Raw genomic sequence first — 16894 nt, 5'->3', positions numbered from 1 at the left:
TTCTTCAAAAAATGCATTATGCTCGAGCAGCTTTTCCAACTTGCTGCACACTTCATTTCATGTTTCTATTCTCGTTCCAGCACAGCGACCATATACAGTGTAAACATATGGTCGCTGTCCAGTGCTGAAAGTAAAATGACTATAGCACAACACCTAAGCAACATGCTGCGTGAATGATAAATTCCCTAACATACATGTTGAATAAACCCCTCGCCCTTGTCCTAACAGAAAGACGAGAAGAACAGAAAATACATTATAAATTAAGTCCATATAACGTTGAGAAATTGTATGAGAAATTGTGGATTTTATTTGCTAACATTATCAATTTAACATCGCGATGCAAGAACAAACACTGCATAAAGCAGTCATCGAGTCAGCTCCTGATAAAATGGCACTATTACTTCGTGTATTATTATATGGAGGTATCGTTCACAAGATAACGTTCACAACTGTTAATAAATAACATGAATATTACAATATAAATGCCTTAATTTAGAATATTAACAATCTTTTATTACACATGTACAATCCCATTTCCAACTAGTCTCTCACATAAAACGGATGCACACCTTGCAGGAGTAAAACAATACAACATGTTAATTCTAGAGTAGGGCAGGTCAGGTAAATAAAACAAAAATGTTTTGACAAATCCTAACTTCCTGGGCTACATTCAGCTGTGTCACTCCACTCATCCCGCTGTCCATTATGTGCACATTTATTTATTTTCTAAGTAGGAGAGGCTCTGATCAACTACAGTCAGAGTTTCACATTGAAAATGTAAATGCAATTCCATATTCACTCCATTCTGATTTACTGGGGGGAGAATAACCATGTTGTCCTAAATGGTGAGTTGACCTACAGAATGTCCATCTAAAGAATAAACACCACAATGACCTCCACAAATGTTGACGTTTCACTTCCTCTTTCACCAGCACATCTCCTGCAAAAAAGAAAAAAGACAAAGGACATGCATCACACCGATGTGTAAAACATCAATCCTAAAATAGTTCTGTGAAATTGGATTTACCTGCACTACAATCCCTTCTACCAGTCTCAGACCCAGGAGTCGAGGGGTGGAGGTTTGCGCTCCACCAGGCCCACTGCAGGCCTTCCAGCCCGGATGAAGTGCTTCCTCTCTGGGATACTCTACAACAAAATGTGAGTGTGTGTTTAGTTAAATGTGAGTCACCATTGAAGAACTCCTGACCTTACGTATAGTAAGGCGCTCTGTGCAGTGTTACTGACCTGGAGAGACTCTCTCTCCATCATGTAGCCTGGCCCATCACCCACTCTGTCCCCCTGCTCCACAGTAGAGTATCCATCTGTGGGAAAGACAGAGAGAATACAATAAACAAAGGCCATTTTACATTCAAATGACAAACAAGGAATAGGCACACCCACACTTATGCTGAAGCTACAGTCTCATGGTGACCTTGATTTTTCTCCATCAGAGGCAGTGTGATGTCATCATAGCCTGACTTTCCGCTCTTGGGTTTTTTGGGCATTCCACTAGTTGTTGGCTGAGAGTAAAAAAGAGAGAACACACAATTACATTTACATTTTATGCCATTAGGAACTAATTTTGGCCCATACAGTGCTCAAGTTACAAATCAATAACAGAGTTGTGTTTGTGCCACCCATTTGGACTGTGTAGTGAATGGGGAATAGAGCCTTCTTCAGCATGCCATGCCATACCTTAAAGTGGCTCTTGTTCCAGCCTCCCTTGTAGAGACTGTTTCTTAGGTCCTTGTAAGCCCACACTGTCTGCAGGACATGAGATGCTGCTTTGGTCTCTCGCTCAGATTGGCTAGCAAAGAAACAACAGAATAAACCAGAGCCAGCATAAAGGAGAAAGCACAGCACTGTGGACTGAGCATCTAGCCAATTGAAACCAGCACCAAAGATACTTTGCTATGAAAATCTACCTTGTCTTGTTGATGGCTACCAGTTTCTGGATGGCGTGGCCCTGTATGAGACCTCGGGCGTTCTCAGGGCTGTCTGAGATGATCTCATGGATAGTGTTCAGAATGGCCACCACTGTGTCCCCTTCCAGGTTCTTGGCTGGCCTCTGCTGACCACAGGGCAGGTTACTGACCAGGTCCCTCATGGCATAATTCCCTGTGGGGGAAAGAAAATGGTCAAATCGTGTGTGTGTGTGTGTGTGTGTGTGCATGTGTGTGTGTGCGTGCGTGCGTGTCTATGTACCTATGAGGTCTTTGTTACGCCGATCTATGGCCAGGTTGCGGAGAGCAATAGCTACAGCCCGGACCACTTTATCACCATCTGAACGCAGTAGCTCCACCAGGACAGGCAGACCTTTCTCCTTCCTCACTGTGGCCCGGATGTAACTGGACCACTGAGAAAAGGCACAGAGAGAGAGAATAATAGAAGGGTGTAATGTATGACATTTTGTAAAGTCCTATTGTGCTACTTATGATTATTAATACATACTCATACTTTTATACACGTTATAGTTTTTCAACCACAATTCAATCACACTTAATCAACCCTTCACACAGAGAGCAAGAGAGAGAGAGATAAAGATAAATGGGATGAGAAACAAACAGTCTGTTCTCCCACAGCCTCAGATCAACTGCTTCTACGATTGCCCTTCACTCACCGCCCAGTGTCCTGCAGCGAGGTTCTGGAGCGCTCCCGCTGCTGCCTCCAGGGTGTTGTGGTTCTGACTGCAAGTGAGGAGAGACAGGTACAGCCTCACAACCTCTGGCTGGTAAAGCAGCTCCAGACCTACAGAGAGGGAGGGAGGGAGGGAACGAGGGAACGAGAGAAGCACAGAGAACTCTCAGATACATCGGAACTGGTATGATGAGACACCGTGGTTGGATTCACAAGCAGTTCATCTTTAAACCTATGTAAAATATGTTTTGTTTTTTGAATTTTTATAATGAGTATTTCTGTATTTGAATTTGGCGCCCAGAAGTTTCACTGGCTGTTGAAGAGGTGGGACGCTACCGTCTCACGTGCCCAAGAGAGGTTAAGGAAGACATCCTCTTCTGCAAACCAATGGAAACCAGGACAACAGGAGAGGATATTTTTAAAGTACTGGACAGCTTTGTGACATCAAATTGACTTTGGTGGCCAAGATGTGTTGGTATCTGTAGTGATGGCGCAAAAGCCATGACAGGGAGACATAGTGGAGTGGTAATGCGCGTCCAAGCAGTTGCTCCCGATGCCACTTGGTTACACTGCAGCATCCACGATAGGCTCTTGCTGTCAAGGGAATGCCTGACAGCTTGAAGGACGTTTTGGACACTACAGTGAAAAGGGTTAACTTTGTTAAAGCAAGGCCCCTGAACTATTTTCTGCACTATGCAATGATATGGGCAGCGACCATGTAACGTTTGTACAACAAACAGAAGTGCGCTGGTTATCAAGGGGCAAAGTATTGACACATTTTTTTGAATTGAGAGACGAGCTTAAAGTTTTCTTTACTGACCATCATTTTCACTTGTCTGACCGCTTGCATGATGACGAGTTTCTCACACGACTGGCCTATCTGGGTGATGTTTTTTCTCACCTGAATGATCTGAATCTAGGATTACAGGGACTCTCCGCAACTATATTCAATGTGCGGGACAAAATTGAGGCTATGATTAAGAAGTTGGAGCTCTTCTCTGTCTGCATTAAGGACAACACACACATCTTTCCATCATTGTATGATTTTTTTGTGTGCAAATGGACAAGGTTAAGGACAATGTCAAATGTGATATAGCGAAGCACCTGAGTGAGTTGGGTGCGCAATTACACAGGTACTTTCCCGAAGCGGATGACACAAACAACTGGATTTGTTATCCCTTTCAAGCCCTGCCTCCAGTCCACTTACCGATATCTGAACAAGAGGGCCTCATCGAAATTGCAACAAGCGGTTCTTGAATTTAATCAGAAGCCACTGCCAGATTTCTGGATTGAGCTGCACTCACAGTATCCTGCCTTGGCAAATTGTGCTGTTAAGACACTGATGCCCTTTGCAACCACGTACCTATGTGAGAGTGGATTCTCGGCCCTCATTAACATGAAAACTAAATACAGGCACAGACTGTGTGTGGTTAATGATTTAAGACTGAGACTCTCTCCAATACAACCCAACATTGCAGAGTTATGTGCATCCTTTCAAGCACACCCTTCTCATTAAGCTGTGGTGAGTTATTCACAATTTTTGATGAACAAGTAAGGTTTTATATGTAAGATGACTAAGTAAAGAGCAAAATTATTGATTATTATTATATTATTATTTATGCCCTGGTCCTATAAGAGCTCTTTGTCATTTTCCACGAGCCGGGTTGTGACAAACTCATTCGCATTCTTATGTTTAATAAAACAACATTTGAGAGAGTGCTGACCCTGATGCTAGAGGGGGTACGCAGCTGGAGGTTGAATGTTTGAAGGGGTACGGGACTATAAAAAGTTCGGGAATCACTGCTCTAGAGAATATATGTAGGCTTACACAGTTAGGCTATGAAGCTCAAAATTATTATTGGCTTAGTAATTCAGAAAGACTATACAGTATAATGTACACAACATAGATAATACCCCCAATTAAAGCTCAGCCATGTTTGTGTGTGTACATTTTAGATATTCACACTGCTTTTATGTTGAAGGAATATTCTGCCTTGCAAAGGGATTTGGACTGTGCATGATATTACAAATGCATAAAGAAAACTAAATGTTTTTTCCAACTCCAAACTTTCACGCAAACACCCCAACTACATGTAAACATGGATCACTATTGCATTATTAACCATAGGATGCTTCGGGCTCCAACTCTTATCAGCTCTCTGAGAGCTCTCGTCTGCTACAAACGGTACCACCACTCACTTCAACCATATTCACAGACTGTACTATTCTACTGGAGTGAGAGGCTTCTAGCTACACACACATCCCTAGCAGTCATGCTGGAGTATAGAAGGAATCCAAATACTCAGGAATTCTCTCACAGGCGGTCCTCCAGAGGCTTTCCAATGATATTCAGCCAGCTGAAGCCGAAGATGCTGATAGGCTGCCTCTGGCTGAGAGACTTGCGTGCTGTCTAATCCTGACCTAGGCATGTAACCTTCTTATCACATTGATTGCAGCCGCAGGCAGGAGTGTGGGATGGCTCCACAGCCAGGCACACAGGTTCTGTGGAGGGTATAAGATTTTCTACAGACCTGTATAATACCTGACTGGCTACACAGATCCATCGAGCAGTGCCCGTTCCCTGTGTCATCAGAAACCTTCTCACACAAGTTCTGGTGTGCCACGACCAAACCTTCCCTTTAAACCTGTCTGGACTTCTACATCAAAAGACATCAACCATGCTCAGGGAATGATTTTGTCTGTATATGTATATTCATGTATCTGATTATGTTCCAATGCCATATAGAAGAGAGTTGTATAATCTATTCAGTTATACAACTCTCTTTTTTACTAAGGTATAATCTATTCAGTTATACAACTCTCTTTTTTACTAAGGTATAATCTTCTGTTGGAACTTCTGAATGTCAATGACTAGTTTAGAATCCTGTCAATAGTCTGTGATATTACACATTATATTTTACATTAAAAAGGCAGCTATAGTGTCTTATCATCACATTGTGACACAAAAATGCATTCAATCGTCCCTTCATTTGATGCTGAATATAAGCTCTACTAGCTGTCTACACTGCGCCATCTCAAACACAGAAGTCCATTATTCACAATATAAGTCTCTTGAGTTGCCACAGCAATCCCACCAAGCTATTCCATATTGTATTGTACTCATACAGTAACTGACACATGGTACGTTTGTATGGACCATGTAGTTCTGCCAAAACATTCAGGCAACCTATTGTTATCTCTAAATGTTTCAAATACAATCCAACCACTTCTTGACAGTACAACACATTGGAAACGATTCTACATCATGCACAAATACCCTTTCCAAATGCCTCACGCCAAGGTTAAGGCTTTGTACAATGTAGGTCTTTGGAATGCATCTTGAAGTTACATAAATGCATGTCTTGAATCTTGACCAATCCACAGATCCCTAAAGATGTTCCATACCTTTCATTGGTTCTGTGCGTTTGGGTAAATCCAGAGTACCATATTTTTTATCACTTGGTCCATTTCTCCAGCCTAGACGAAACACACACACACGCAACCACACACGCACACACACACACACACACAGACATATACACACACACACATACATACACACACACACACACACACACAATAAATAGGAAAGATCAAAACATGGAAAGTGTATAGAGACATGGAATGTGTAGAAATCTTTTCTAACAATGAGTCAGAAAACCCTAGGTCTTCCACTGAAGCTCAAGTCTTGAGGCAGACAACAGGGCAAGCAACCACAGAGGTCCTGGTTTCTCATTGTTGACAGAACATTATTCTGGATTTTCAAATTGTCAAATATCATTCATTCATTCAGACTTACTTTGACTGAACCACTCCTCTATTGAATGGAAGGAAACAAAACAAAAGATAAATAAGGAAGACATTAGTAAAGCAACACAGAGTACACACCAGAAATCCCACAATTCTACTACGTATTACGTGTTGCGCAAACTGCTTGACCACCATTCATATAGCGCCATCATGAGGTCAGATTCAACTCACCCTTTGGCTTCTTCCCTCCAAAACAGTCTGCCTCCTTCTTTTTCTTCTGGTTCCCTCCTAACCCTGGCACCTGATTGGCCACGGGTTCCTGAAATCTCTCCGCCCCCGGCACCTCTTTGTGGACGTGGTAGGAGAGGTTTCTCAGGATGCAGACACAGTTCTCTACCGACTGAGAGATAGGAGGATAAACAACACAAAGATGCTCATCACAGACAGCAGATGCATAGAATGTAGGGAGGGTCTGATTCTCATATGTGGTCCAGAATACTTTTGGTTAATGTACTGATTCGCATTCCGGCTATAGTGTTTTCGTTGGGATTTACATGTGCTCAACTGTGTCTGCGTTCACCTTATTGTCGGTCTCCTTGTGTGCGACAGCTGACTGAAGGGCATGGAGGAGTGCGTCCACCAGCCCCTCACACTCCCTCAGTCTCTGCCGAGCCTCTGCCCCATCTGAGCTCACATTCCTGGGGGAACACAGCTCTATTAGTGGGGCGGATGAAGTTAGCATAGCACCGCTATCAGTATCTCATTTACCATTACGTCCAATTTAGAAACGTCCAATTTAGGGAGCAATGAACCCTGAAATAGTTGTTGTGTAAGGTTCCATTATCTTTTCATCTATGTAGCTGCTATACTTTGCCTGAGACATCCTGAGGTGTTCTTGAACACGGTGGTCCACTCTGTCTCCTGGGGTCTGGAGTGCTCAGTAGGGTCTCTCCTCCAGCCAGAGTGGGGGATGATGACCTCATCAGTCAGTGTCTGGAGCCCGTGGTTGATGATCATCATCTTCAGAGGCTCATGGGAGGAGAGGTTCCACAGGGTCCCTATAGGTAAAAAGTATACGCGATTTGTCCGAATGCTATACAGAAGGTGTTTGGGTAATCAGGGTGAATCTTCTGTCATAGGCTCACTGTACCTGTGACCAGCTCTGTGACCTCCATGTTACTGGACTTTCTCAGCAGTCTGACCAGGGCCGGGATGCCGTCACAGTTCTTGATGGCCACCTTGTTGTGGTGGTCTTTCCCATAGGAGATGTTCCTCAGGGCTCCACAGGCCTTGCGGTGGACCTCGGCTTTAGGGTGGTCCAGGAGGCCCACCAGTACTGGAACCCCCTTCAGCTGCCTGACGTCTTGCTTCATGTGGTCGTTCTCGTAGCACAGGTGCTGCAAGTAAGCGGCGGCGTTGGACTTGACCGGGTCCATGGGGTGGCTGAGCATGGTGATGACCTCCCTCAGGTTGGGGTCCCTCCAGCGGGGGTCCTTACGGATGCTGTCCAGGCTGACCATGCTGCAGCGCTTGTGGGGGAACTGTAGCATCTGAGCCCTGGACATGGCCTGGAAGAAGGAGGTGGGGTCCCCGTCCACCTGGGACATGAGGGCCTCCTCGTATCCCCCTCTGGAGAAATAGAGAGGGAAGGAGGGGTTAAGTGGGGAGGGGGGGCTGAGACAAGGACAAGAGATGGGCCTATATGTAGAGACAGACAGAATGCACAGAAAGCAATTAGATGTTGTTTGCTGAACAGTCACTGTTATTGTCTCTTGTATGTTCTCTGAATAGTTGTGCAAACAGATATTTTATCTCGACAGCTTGAGTTCAGATAGATGGAGAGAAAGAGAGAGCAGAAGATAGACGGGGAAGCGATAGAGCGCTAGATAGTTAAGTATCCTCTGTAAACAGCTCATTGACAGCTTACAAGCTGAGGAAAGTGCTGCTGTCAGTCAGTGATACAGGTGTAACCTCCTTATTTATTGACTGGTGGCCTCCGCTGATTGTTACCACCTGCTCCTTGAGTGCTGGCCATCTGTCTCGCCCCACCACATGGACTACAGCAGCTAGAAGCTCCCACTGAGGCTCAACGCTATGGAACGCAATATACAGAAATCCACTCATGCAGTTTCAAGCCATACTGAGCTGTGTTGAGTCTTATAGTAGAATTTTCTAGTCTCCTCTTTAAAAAAAAAAATGTGTTCATAAGCTACATAATCGAATGTTGAGGGTCAGTGTATGGTGAAGTGTACTCTACAGTGTTATCTCTTCACTGAAAACAGCATTTATGTGGTGAATGAAGATAATGATTGTGTACAGGACTGTTCTATTGGTCAGTAGCAAACAATACACAGAATGTGTCCTCCTTTTCAAATGACTACCTACACACAGCAAAAATCAATGCCCGGTCTTGAGAAAGCATTAGCCTTTGTCAAGGGTAAACTAATTTACAGAGAGTTTATTGATGTTTGCGCGCCACACATTAAATGTCCTTTTACTACTGTCCATTCTCTGAATGTAAATAACTAATTTTAATGGGAATAAAGGACTTGACTTTGAATCAATGGATTCCATCACCTACCATAGAGCTGAGATAACAAGGTCACCAGTCTTTTTAGCTTGGATATGCTGCTAGGGAGTTCTACTGTCATGCATGTGCCGAACTAGCTAGCCCATATCCTAACCTGGTTCTGGAAGGCTCCATCAGGAGCTCCATGGTAGTGATGGGTCTGAGATAGTGGATTCCCCCCAGGGTGGCGTAGCTGGAGGTGGGGTAGTCAGCCTTTACATCCTGGGCGTCCCCTGGTCCTTCCCCCTCGGTCTGGTTAGTCAGGCCCACCTGGCCGTAGTTGTCCCTGGGTAGGGGCAGGGTGTAGTGGCCTCCGGGCTGGGTCTGGTAGTTCCTGGAGGGCCAGTAGGTGTGGGGGGAGCTGTGGTGGACACCTCCTCGAGACAGGCTGCCATACCCAGAATACATAGCACCTCCAAGGCCAGGAAATGGAGGGTCAGGGAGGGTGTAGATGTTGTTCTGCCTCTCAGGGATCTCTGTGTTGGGATCACGGTCGGTGTTGTTGTAGGGAGGGGGGAGAGTGGTGATGGTAGCAGTGGTTGTGATAAGGGGGGTGAGGGACTCAGAGGAGTTTTGGATGTTGGTCAGGGGGCTGGGCTGCAGAGATGGGTTGTCTGGACACATGGGAACCTGGGTAACTGGGAGATGCTGTGGGACTGGGGGAAGCTGTGGGGCTGGGGGAAGCTGGGGGGTGGGTGTGTCTGGGGTGTTCGGAGTGTCTGCCTGGTCATTCGCCAGTTCCACAACCTTGGGGTCCTGTAGAGAGGAAGGCATATCGTTCATTTCAATACACCAGTCAGACTGCCCCAACTGTGGGATCTAATATTCCATCTCCATCACAGCCTCAGCCAAGTCTATGAGACGCCATCCTAAAGCTGCACTCACTGCCTCAAATAACCACAACCACGTTTATCAATACTACCACCAAATCTACTACTAACTTTTTTCCCCAACAGCAGAGAGCACAAAATGGCACAGTTTGATAAACATTTAACCCTGCATTAAACAAACCAAAAAATCGCCCACAAGCTCTCGTCTCACAGGAATTATCCATCATTTTTATTACAACAGATTCCTGGCTTTGAAGTAGGCGAGTAGATAATTCATTCTGCTTGGCTGCCAGTGAATAATGTATTTCCCCAGTTGGAAATTAGTTTAGATTGGACTGTGATGAAACAAGCTGAGGTCCAGCTACTGTTGAGTACTAGAGTAAATTGCAGGAAATTAAAATGGTCTGTTTGATGGAAGTTGATTTTGATGTTAACATTTTCACAACCACCAAGACCAACACGCAATCTGTGTTTTTATCTTGCACAACTATGAATATGATGTAAATATGTATGACGTTAGATGACTCAAATAGTCTGATGAATAGTATTGTGGAAATTGTACACTAGGATAAGCTTTGTGGCATTCTCTGGCCCTGAGATACAATAGTGTTAACTGCTACTTCCCCAAGGGAGATTCTGGGAGCTTGGCACAATACAGCCTTCAGTTCAAAAAGCTGTCTGGGGCCTTTAGATTTACATTCTGTTGAATGGCAATTTGTTTCTGGCGGATGGTTAGGATTAAAAACACATCATGGTTCACCACAGCTGCAGATGTATTACACTGTATAGTTATTGTTTCCCATTGTTCTGACATAAATCGTAATGCACAGGGATGGTGTTTTATTGGAGATATAATGGAGGATTAATCCATGCTTCAGATTCCAGTAGATAATGATTACAGTATGATCCTGGGAGAGATGTACTGTGGAGATCAACTGGCTGAGCTTAGATGATGACTGATTGCTAAATGAAGTAAATAGTCCATAGGGGATCAATATATTGATGAGTGGGAACCTCTGTGTGTTGTGGTGCCTCTGTCTCTGCAGTGGAGCTGCCATTGGTGGAGGTGACAACAGAGGAGTTGGAGGTGGGTGTGTTCAGGTCATCGTCTGTAGGCTCCACATGTGATTCCTTGGTCTCCAGGGTTATAGCCGACAGAGACGAGGGCCCCCCTGGGATCTGCTCCTACACAACAGAGGAACGAGTTAGATACACACTCCTACGCAGCAGGCAAGCACATAGCACAGGGTAGAGGGTTGGAGACATATCCTACTACAGACCAAGTGCAGGGTCGAGAGTTTGATACACAGCAAAGAGAAGAGATTTAGTTAGACATCCGAAGCGTAGGAGAGAACGTTTCACAGAGAAAGAGAGTGAACGAGTGAGAAAGCAAGAGAGAGAGAGAAAGAGTGAGAGGAGAGGTAGATAGAGAGAGAGCGAGAGAGAGAAAGAGAGGGAGATTTAGCAAAGGAGAAGAGGGAGAGAGAGAGAGAGGGAGAGTGCCCAGTATCCTTTGTAAAGAGAGGGAGAAATAAAGACAAACTAAAGGTGACAGGCCGGTGAGAGCAAGAGAGGGTATTATCTAAATGTGAGAATGAGCTCCACCTGTTTAATTAAATCAGCATTTGTTTGACCTCTCTTGAGGCCCTCTCACCCCGTTGACCATTCTGCTGCTGCCATTCTGCTGACCTTTCACTTCCCCTGCTGACTGCTCGCATATTGTTCATTTTTAAGCCCTCTCTTTCAAACACCCCCTCACTGTATAGTGTAAGACACAAAGCTATTCAGCCTTTCCATACTGATGTGTGGCCATGTGTGGGGAATGGCAAAGAGGGGAGCAGGCTGTTGTAATTGTGGAGGTTCAGGTGCTGAGAGACTTGATTTGTTAAAAGAGTAATGATGCCATTATGTGGATTAATGAGGAGGAATGATTTGGCATAAGTACTGAGATATAACAATGTCCTGTCTTTAATCAGCCCTCTCCAGCAGCTAGCCTGAGACACACAGAGTCATTTACTGATTTATGCTTATTTATTTAAGTTAACTTGGGGATTGCATTTCCCCAAACTAGGAATCTATTGAATATAAAACATAAACAACTTCAAATGGATCTATAAAGAGACTAAAGAGGCATAAAATATGAACAAAATTACCCATAATTAATGTTGACGTGCTTTTGCATACTAAATAGTGTTCATACACGGAAGATTCTGTTTTGATCACCCAAGGGTGTCTGAATCTGAGATCTTAATCAACATGTTAATGAGCAGAACTCCATTCACCATAAGGGAGAAAATGTATTTATGTGCCAACATCTCTTGCAAGCCATCAGATAATCTGACATAAAATGCATTGCATCATATCTCACCGTTCTAAATGAAAGTGCTCTCAATCTTACTGTGCAGGAACAAATGAAAATATCAGGTTTGCCTGTAAGGGCTCGAATCAATGATGATAAAGGTGATATTTCCAATTGAGATGACATGCAGGGTTTTACCATGAATGCATTCTGTACGAACATGGGAACATTGCTTTTCAATTCCAATCTCGCTATAGTGCTGAACTTCTGCGATATGGATTGAATCGAGCCCTTACAGAAACATACTGTAAATAACAGTGAATTCAACCATATTCCAACATACTGTAAATAAAAGTGAATTCAACAGTAGTCCAACATATACTGTAAATAAAAGTGAATTCAACAGTATTCCAACATACTGTACATAAAAGTGAATTCAACAGTAGTCCAACATATACTGTAAATAAAAGTGAATTCAACAGTATTCCAACATACTGTACATAAAAGTGAATTCAACAGTAGTCCAACATATACTGTAAATAAAAGTGAATTCAACAGTATTCCAACATACTGTACATAAAAGTGAATTCAACAGTATTCCAACTTCAACGAATCCAAGGGAAATAGTAGGGGGCTGCATGTAAAATAGTCCTCAGAATCTGCAGTTATAAAACTCATTAATGTGATGGGAGAGCTGATTCACTCGCAGCCTCCATTTCCCAAACATAATGTCCTCATCTTCATGCAAATAAATCTGTCATAGAGAGAAAGAAGGAGAGATGAAAGCCCCATGGTGGACAGACAGCAGAGAGAGAGAGAGAGAGAGAGAGGGAAGAGAATGCAGTCTTAAACAGCCCTGGAGGGATAAATGATTGGAGGTATTGTAGAGCAGAGATAAATAAATAACTAGCTGGCTAAAGGCAGGGTGTCTCTGTTCTCTAAGGAAGGCTTGATGGAGGGATTGAGAGATGGTAATAGGGTTTGATAGAGGCAAAGAGGGATGTATAGTGAGGTTAGAGACTGAGAAATTCCCACCTGGCCCTGTTTTTAGATGAGCATTTCAACAGATCAAGAGCCTTCCAACACTGTTCCTCCATCACATCAACCAACTATCCTCATATGTCTACAGACTGTATTTGCTGCTGTTTACAAATGAGATGCAGGAGATAGATGTTAGAGGCACTGAAGCAGGGGACAAAGTGACACGATTAGCGTCTTGTTCCAGCCAACTGTCAAATCAAGGCTGACTGCACCACATTATAGTGGAAAGGCCAACAGTCTGATCTTCTGCTGAGTGAGTTCAGATTTAGTGGCCGGCTCAAGGGCACTCCAGACGCAAGCCACATTTAATACTTGTCACAAGCTCATTACGATAGACGAATCATGCAGGGGAGGGAGAAAATGCATGCCCTCTATCTCAATATTAATGTAGCTCAGAGGAGATGCTGCGACCCTGTTGGAATTACCACTGACAATGCAGTCAATTTGTCTTCATCAGATAGAGGAGAGAGAAATGTGTATCGCTCCAGTACTTGATGTGAAATGACTGTGTGCACAACATTGCGGTAAACAACGAGCAATAACTTGTCACAATGGACCCCCTCCCAGGGTTTCCAATTAGAGGGGCAAGAAGTTGGCTTGTTTTTGTTTTGTTGTCAAGACGTGAGAGGAAAACATTCTCTGTCCACATTACCCAAACACAGCATTATCCAGTCACAGCAGCCTCAGAGAGCCACTGCAGCTAGGCATTACAGCATGATGACATCAGGATATCCCATCTCATTCACCGCTGTGCCAAGACTCATTTCCATTGAGAATGAGGACACCGCTCATCTCTTGTCTTTGTCTATGCAGGATGCAGGAGCCAGGAAGCCCCCTGGACAACGAACAGTTCAATACTGCATGGATATATTTCATGTAATTCTAACTTTCAGTGGCTGGCTGGCGGTGTGCTGGGTGATAACAGCGTATGCAGCAGCAGCAGCACATTCCCCTGTGGGTGGTTATCACTCAGCCTCCTCTCATAATGTTACCATGATTGACAGCCTCTCCATATGTCCTGCAGCATACACACTGAACAGAGGTGTTAAGAGCATGTCCCTGAGCACACACAAGTAGACTGCAACACGCTGATCTGAGGGGAGAAAATAACGCTTTCCCCCTTCATACTACGAGAGAAGCCTATAGCTAACCGAATAGAATAGAATACAGAACAGCTGTGGACTGGGCTCCTGGAGGAAAAGCGTCGGCGGGAAAAGAGGGAGGGTAGTGAAGAGAAAACAAATACTAAATCAAAACACTTACCTCTTTCACCTCTGCAGGCATTGCCAAATCCCTTTGATTAGCTTTCCTACCAACTGATGGACAGAATCCTTCCCCAGTGAGAAGAGAGCACCGCGTCTGTTCCCCTCCTCCTGCTGTTTTCTCCCCCGACTTTTCCCTTTCCCTGTGAGCATGGAGGCAGTTCAGACATGAGCAGCCATCCTTCCTCCCGGGCTCTCACTAACGCACGTACGTGCACGCAGCACATCCACACACTCCCTCTCTCTCACACACACACACACACACACACACACACACTCACACACACACACACTCTCACATATTCACAGAGTGATCTCAGATTGATTCTGCACTCTCCCCCATGAAAGAGATGCTGAATCAACGACAAAAAACAGGCAATCTCATCATTACACACCACTCTCTGCTGTCATACAAACAGCTGTATCCACGGTTAGTAGCAAGATGTTGGTTAAATCAAACTAAAAGGAATACTGCTGAACCCTATAAGAAAAGGGGTGAGTATATCCAGTTAGCGGAAAGCAATCTGTGTGCTTTCTCCCCAGTAGCCTGCTTCTCTCACTCACTCACACACACTGTTCCCTCTGGGCTGACAAACAGATGCAGCTGGAGCAGGAAGAAGGCTGCTCTAGCCCAGCCCTGTCACCCATGTGCAGGACAGAGGGAGGGACGGATGGAAAAAGGGGACGGAGGGAGAGAAGGATGGAGGGACGGAGGAGAGGAGGAGAGGAAGGCAAAGGGTGCAGCAGACAAAGAAAGGCTACCCTGCATACTGCGATAACAGCCTCGAGTGAAACTAGATATGTGCATGCAATTCAATTCGACAACATTACATTTTAATATTAAACCCAGTCATCTAAAGAGGCACTAACATCTAATTATTACCCTATAGTGATCTGTGAAAGCACCCTTGAGTGATGTAAGCTCCTACTCATGCTCTGTGATTTGCAAATCCAAAACAGAAAGCTAGACATAGTGAAAAAAGAGACAAATATTAGACTAAATGGTGATAGTCTAATTAGCACTTGCTCAAATGTTTACCGTTGATTTGAATCTTACAGTACTAGCATGGCTTATGAACGACAGTTTCAAAACATACAGATGAAAATACAAGGGGGACAGCTAGCAATACACAGCATGTCCGTGCATCCCACACAGAAGCACTGCATGTATGGTATGTACAGTACAGTAGGGTGATCACGCGCTCAAATGGACACGCATTCTGTCATGCTCAGCGTTACGTTCCTCCACATCCATTCATTCCCACTTTCTCTCTATCACACAGACACATTCCCTTTCATCCGTTCTAAACCCTCCTCCCCCCCACTGCCCCCAGCCACCTCTATGAAAGTCTGATGTGACCGAGGCTAATTCATTAGCAGAATTAACACGGAGGACCCGCGGGCTTCACAACCCAGCTAGTTTAATGAGCAGAGCAGTTAACATCTAAGGACAGCTAAAATACACAATTATAAGATGTGCTTGTAACCAATGAGATTCAAGTGAATTGGTATATTGCTGTTGACACAACAGCAGCGTAGTCCAACTAAATTGAGCCACATTTGGAAATACCAATAAAGGTCAACAGTGAGCCATAACAAGGGACAATGATCTATACTCAGTCATTGGGGTTGGCCAGTGGTTACCAATCTTTTTCGGTTACTGTACCACTGAAGATTGCACTGCCCGGAGTACCTCTAAAGGATCCCCTCGTGTGCATTTTACCAGTAGACCTATGGTCTCATGAGTCTTCTCATGTACCCCCTAGTACCCCTGGTTGGGAAACACTGATGTAGGCTATGGCAGGACCAGGCAACTAAAAATAAGAAATATATCTAGGACTTGAGAGAACCCATTGGGCACAGACATCAATTCAATGTCTATTCCACGCTGGTTCAATGTCATTTCATTTAAAACGCCGTGGATACAGTGTTGATTCAATCAGTGTGTGCCCAGTGGGAAGGAGGGTTTCCAAGAGTGGAGCCAGTAAGCTTGAGAGCCTCTCCGCTCCGACTACTAATAATACTGTACCTGACATGCTGTCTTCCAGTTAGCAGTACCTGCAAATCAGAATAATCCACAGAAAAACAGGAAAAGGAACTTCAGGAAAGGAAATTCCCCTGAAGCAGACAGTCCAACAAAGGGCCGAGTGAATGTTGAAGTTCTATAGATAATATATGAGATACAAGTCTCTTTGAATTGTGATAAATAATGGATGTAAACCAGGGCCCCCCAGAGAGCTGAACTACACAAGGTGTTATGATTTATACTGAGCCTTCCTGTCAGGTGTCACCACAGGAAACGCTTCATCATAAACAGCCCAGGGAGGAAATGAAACGCTTCAGTGGCACGGGAATCTGAACCTGGCAATCAACAAGGCACTGATGACCCTCAATCAATTAGGAGGAGAGTGTGTGTGTGCGTGTGTGTGTGTGTGTGTGTGTGTGTGTGTGTGTGTGTGTGTGTGTGTGTGTGTGTGTGTGTGTGTGTGTGTGTGTGTGTGTGTGT

The 16894-nt window shown here is 44.4% G+C and overlaps 1 protein-coding gene across 3 annotated transcripts; it reads right to left on the bottom strand.

The window, feature by feature from the left end:
• Window positions 1–284: 284 nt before the first annotated feature.
• Window positions 285–14998, bottom strand: LOC139543833 (splicing regulator ARVCF-like). 3 transcript variants are annotated; one of them, XM_071350297.1, is made up of 18 exons: window positions 14784–14998; window positions 14390–14531; window positions 10801–10971; window positions 9072–9712; window positions 7538–8016; window positions 7262–7445; window positions 6968–7085; window positions 6619–6787; window positions 6437–6454; window positions 6043–6114; window positions 2621–2748; window positions 2206–2356; window positions 1926–2118; window positions 1696–1807; window positions 1433–1520; window positions 1246–1322; window positions 1028–1146; window positions 285–940 (listed from the first exon to the last, which is right to left on the bottom strand). In XM_071350297.1, the coding sequence occupies exons 2-17, from the start codon at window positions 14408–14410 to the stop codon at window positions 1054–1056; spliced, it is 2715 nt and encodes a 904-aa protein (XP_071206398.1). In that variant the 5' UTR covers window positions 14411–14531; window positions 14784–14998; the 3' UTR covers window positions 285–940; window positions 1028–1053. The 3 variants fall into 3 exon arrangements, 2 of the variants coding, with proteins under 2 accessions (XP_071206398.1, XP_071206396.1); XM_071350295.1 differs by lacking the exon at window positions 14784–14998 and having other exon boundaries at window positions 14390–14768; XR_011668764.1 differs by lacking the exons at window positions 285–940; window positions 14784–14998 and having other exon boundaries at window positions 1111–1146; window positions 1402–1520; window positions 14390–14770.
• Between the last annotated feature and the right edge of the window lie 1896 nt (window positions 14999–16894).

Source organism: Salvelinus alpinus, chromosome 18 (genome assembly GCF_045679555.1).
Source record: "Salvelinus alpinus chromosome 18, SLU_Salpinus.1, whole genome shotgun sequence".
Taxonomy (NCBI): domain Eukaryota; kingdom Metazoa; phylum Chordata; class Actinopteri; order Salmoniformes; family Salmonidae; genus Salvelinus; species Salvelinus alpinus.
This window is presented reverse-complemented; position numbering and strand designations above follow the sequence as displayed.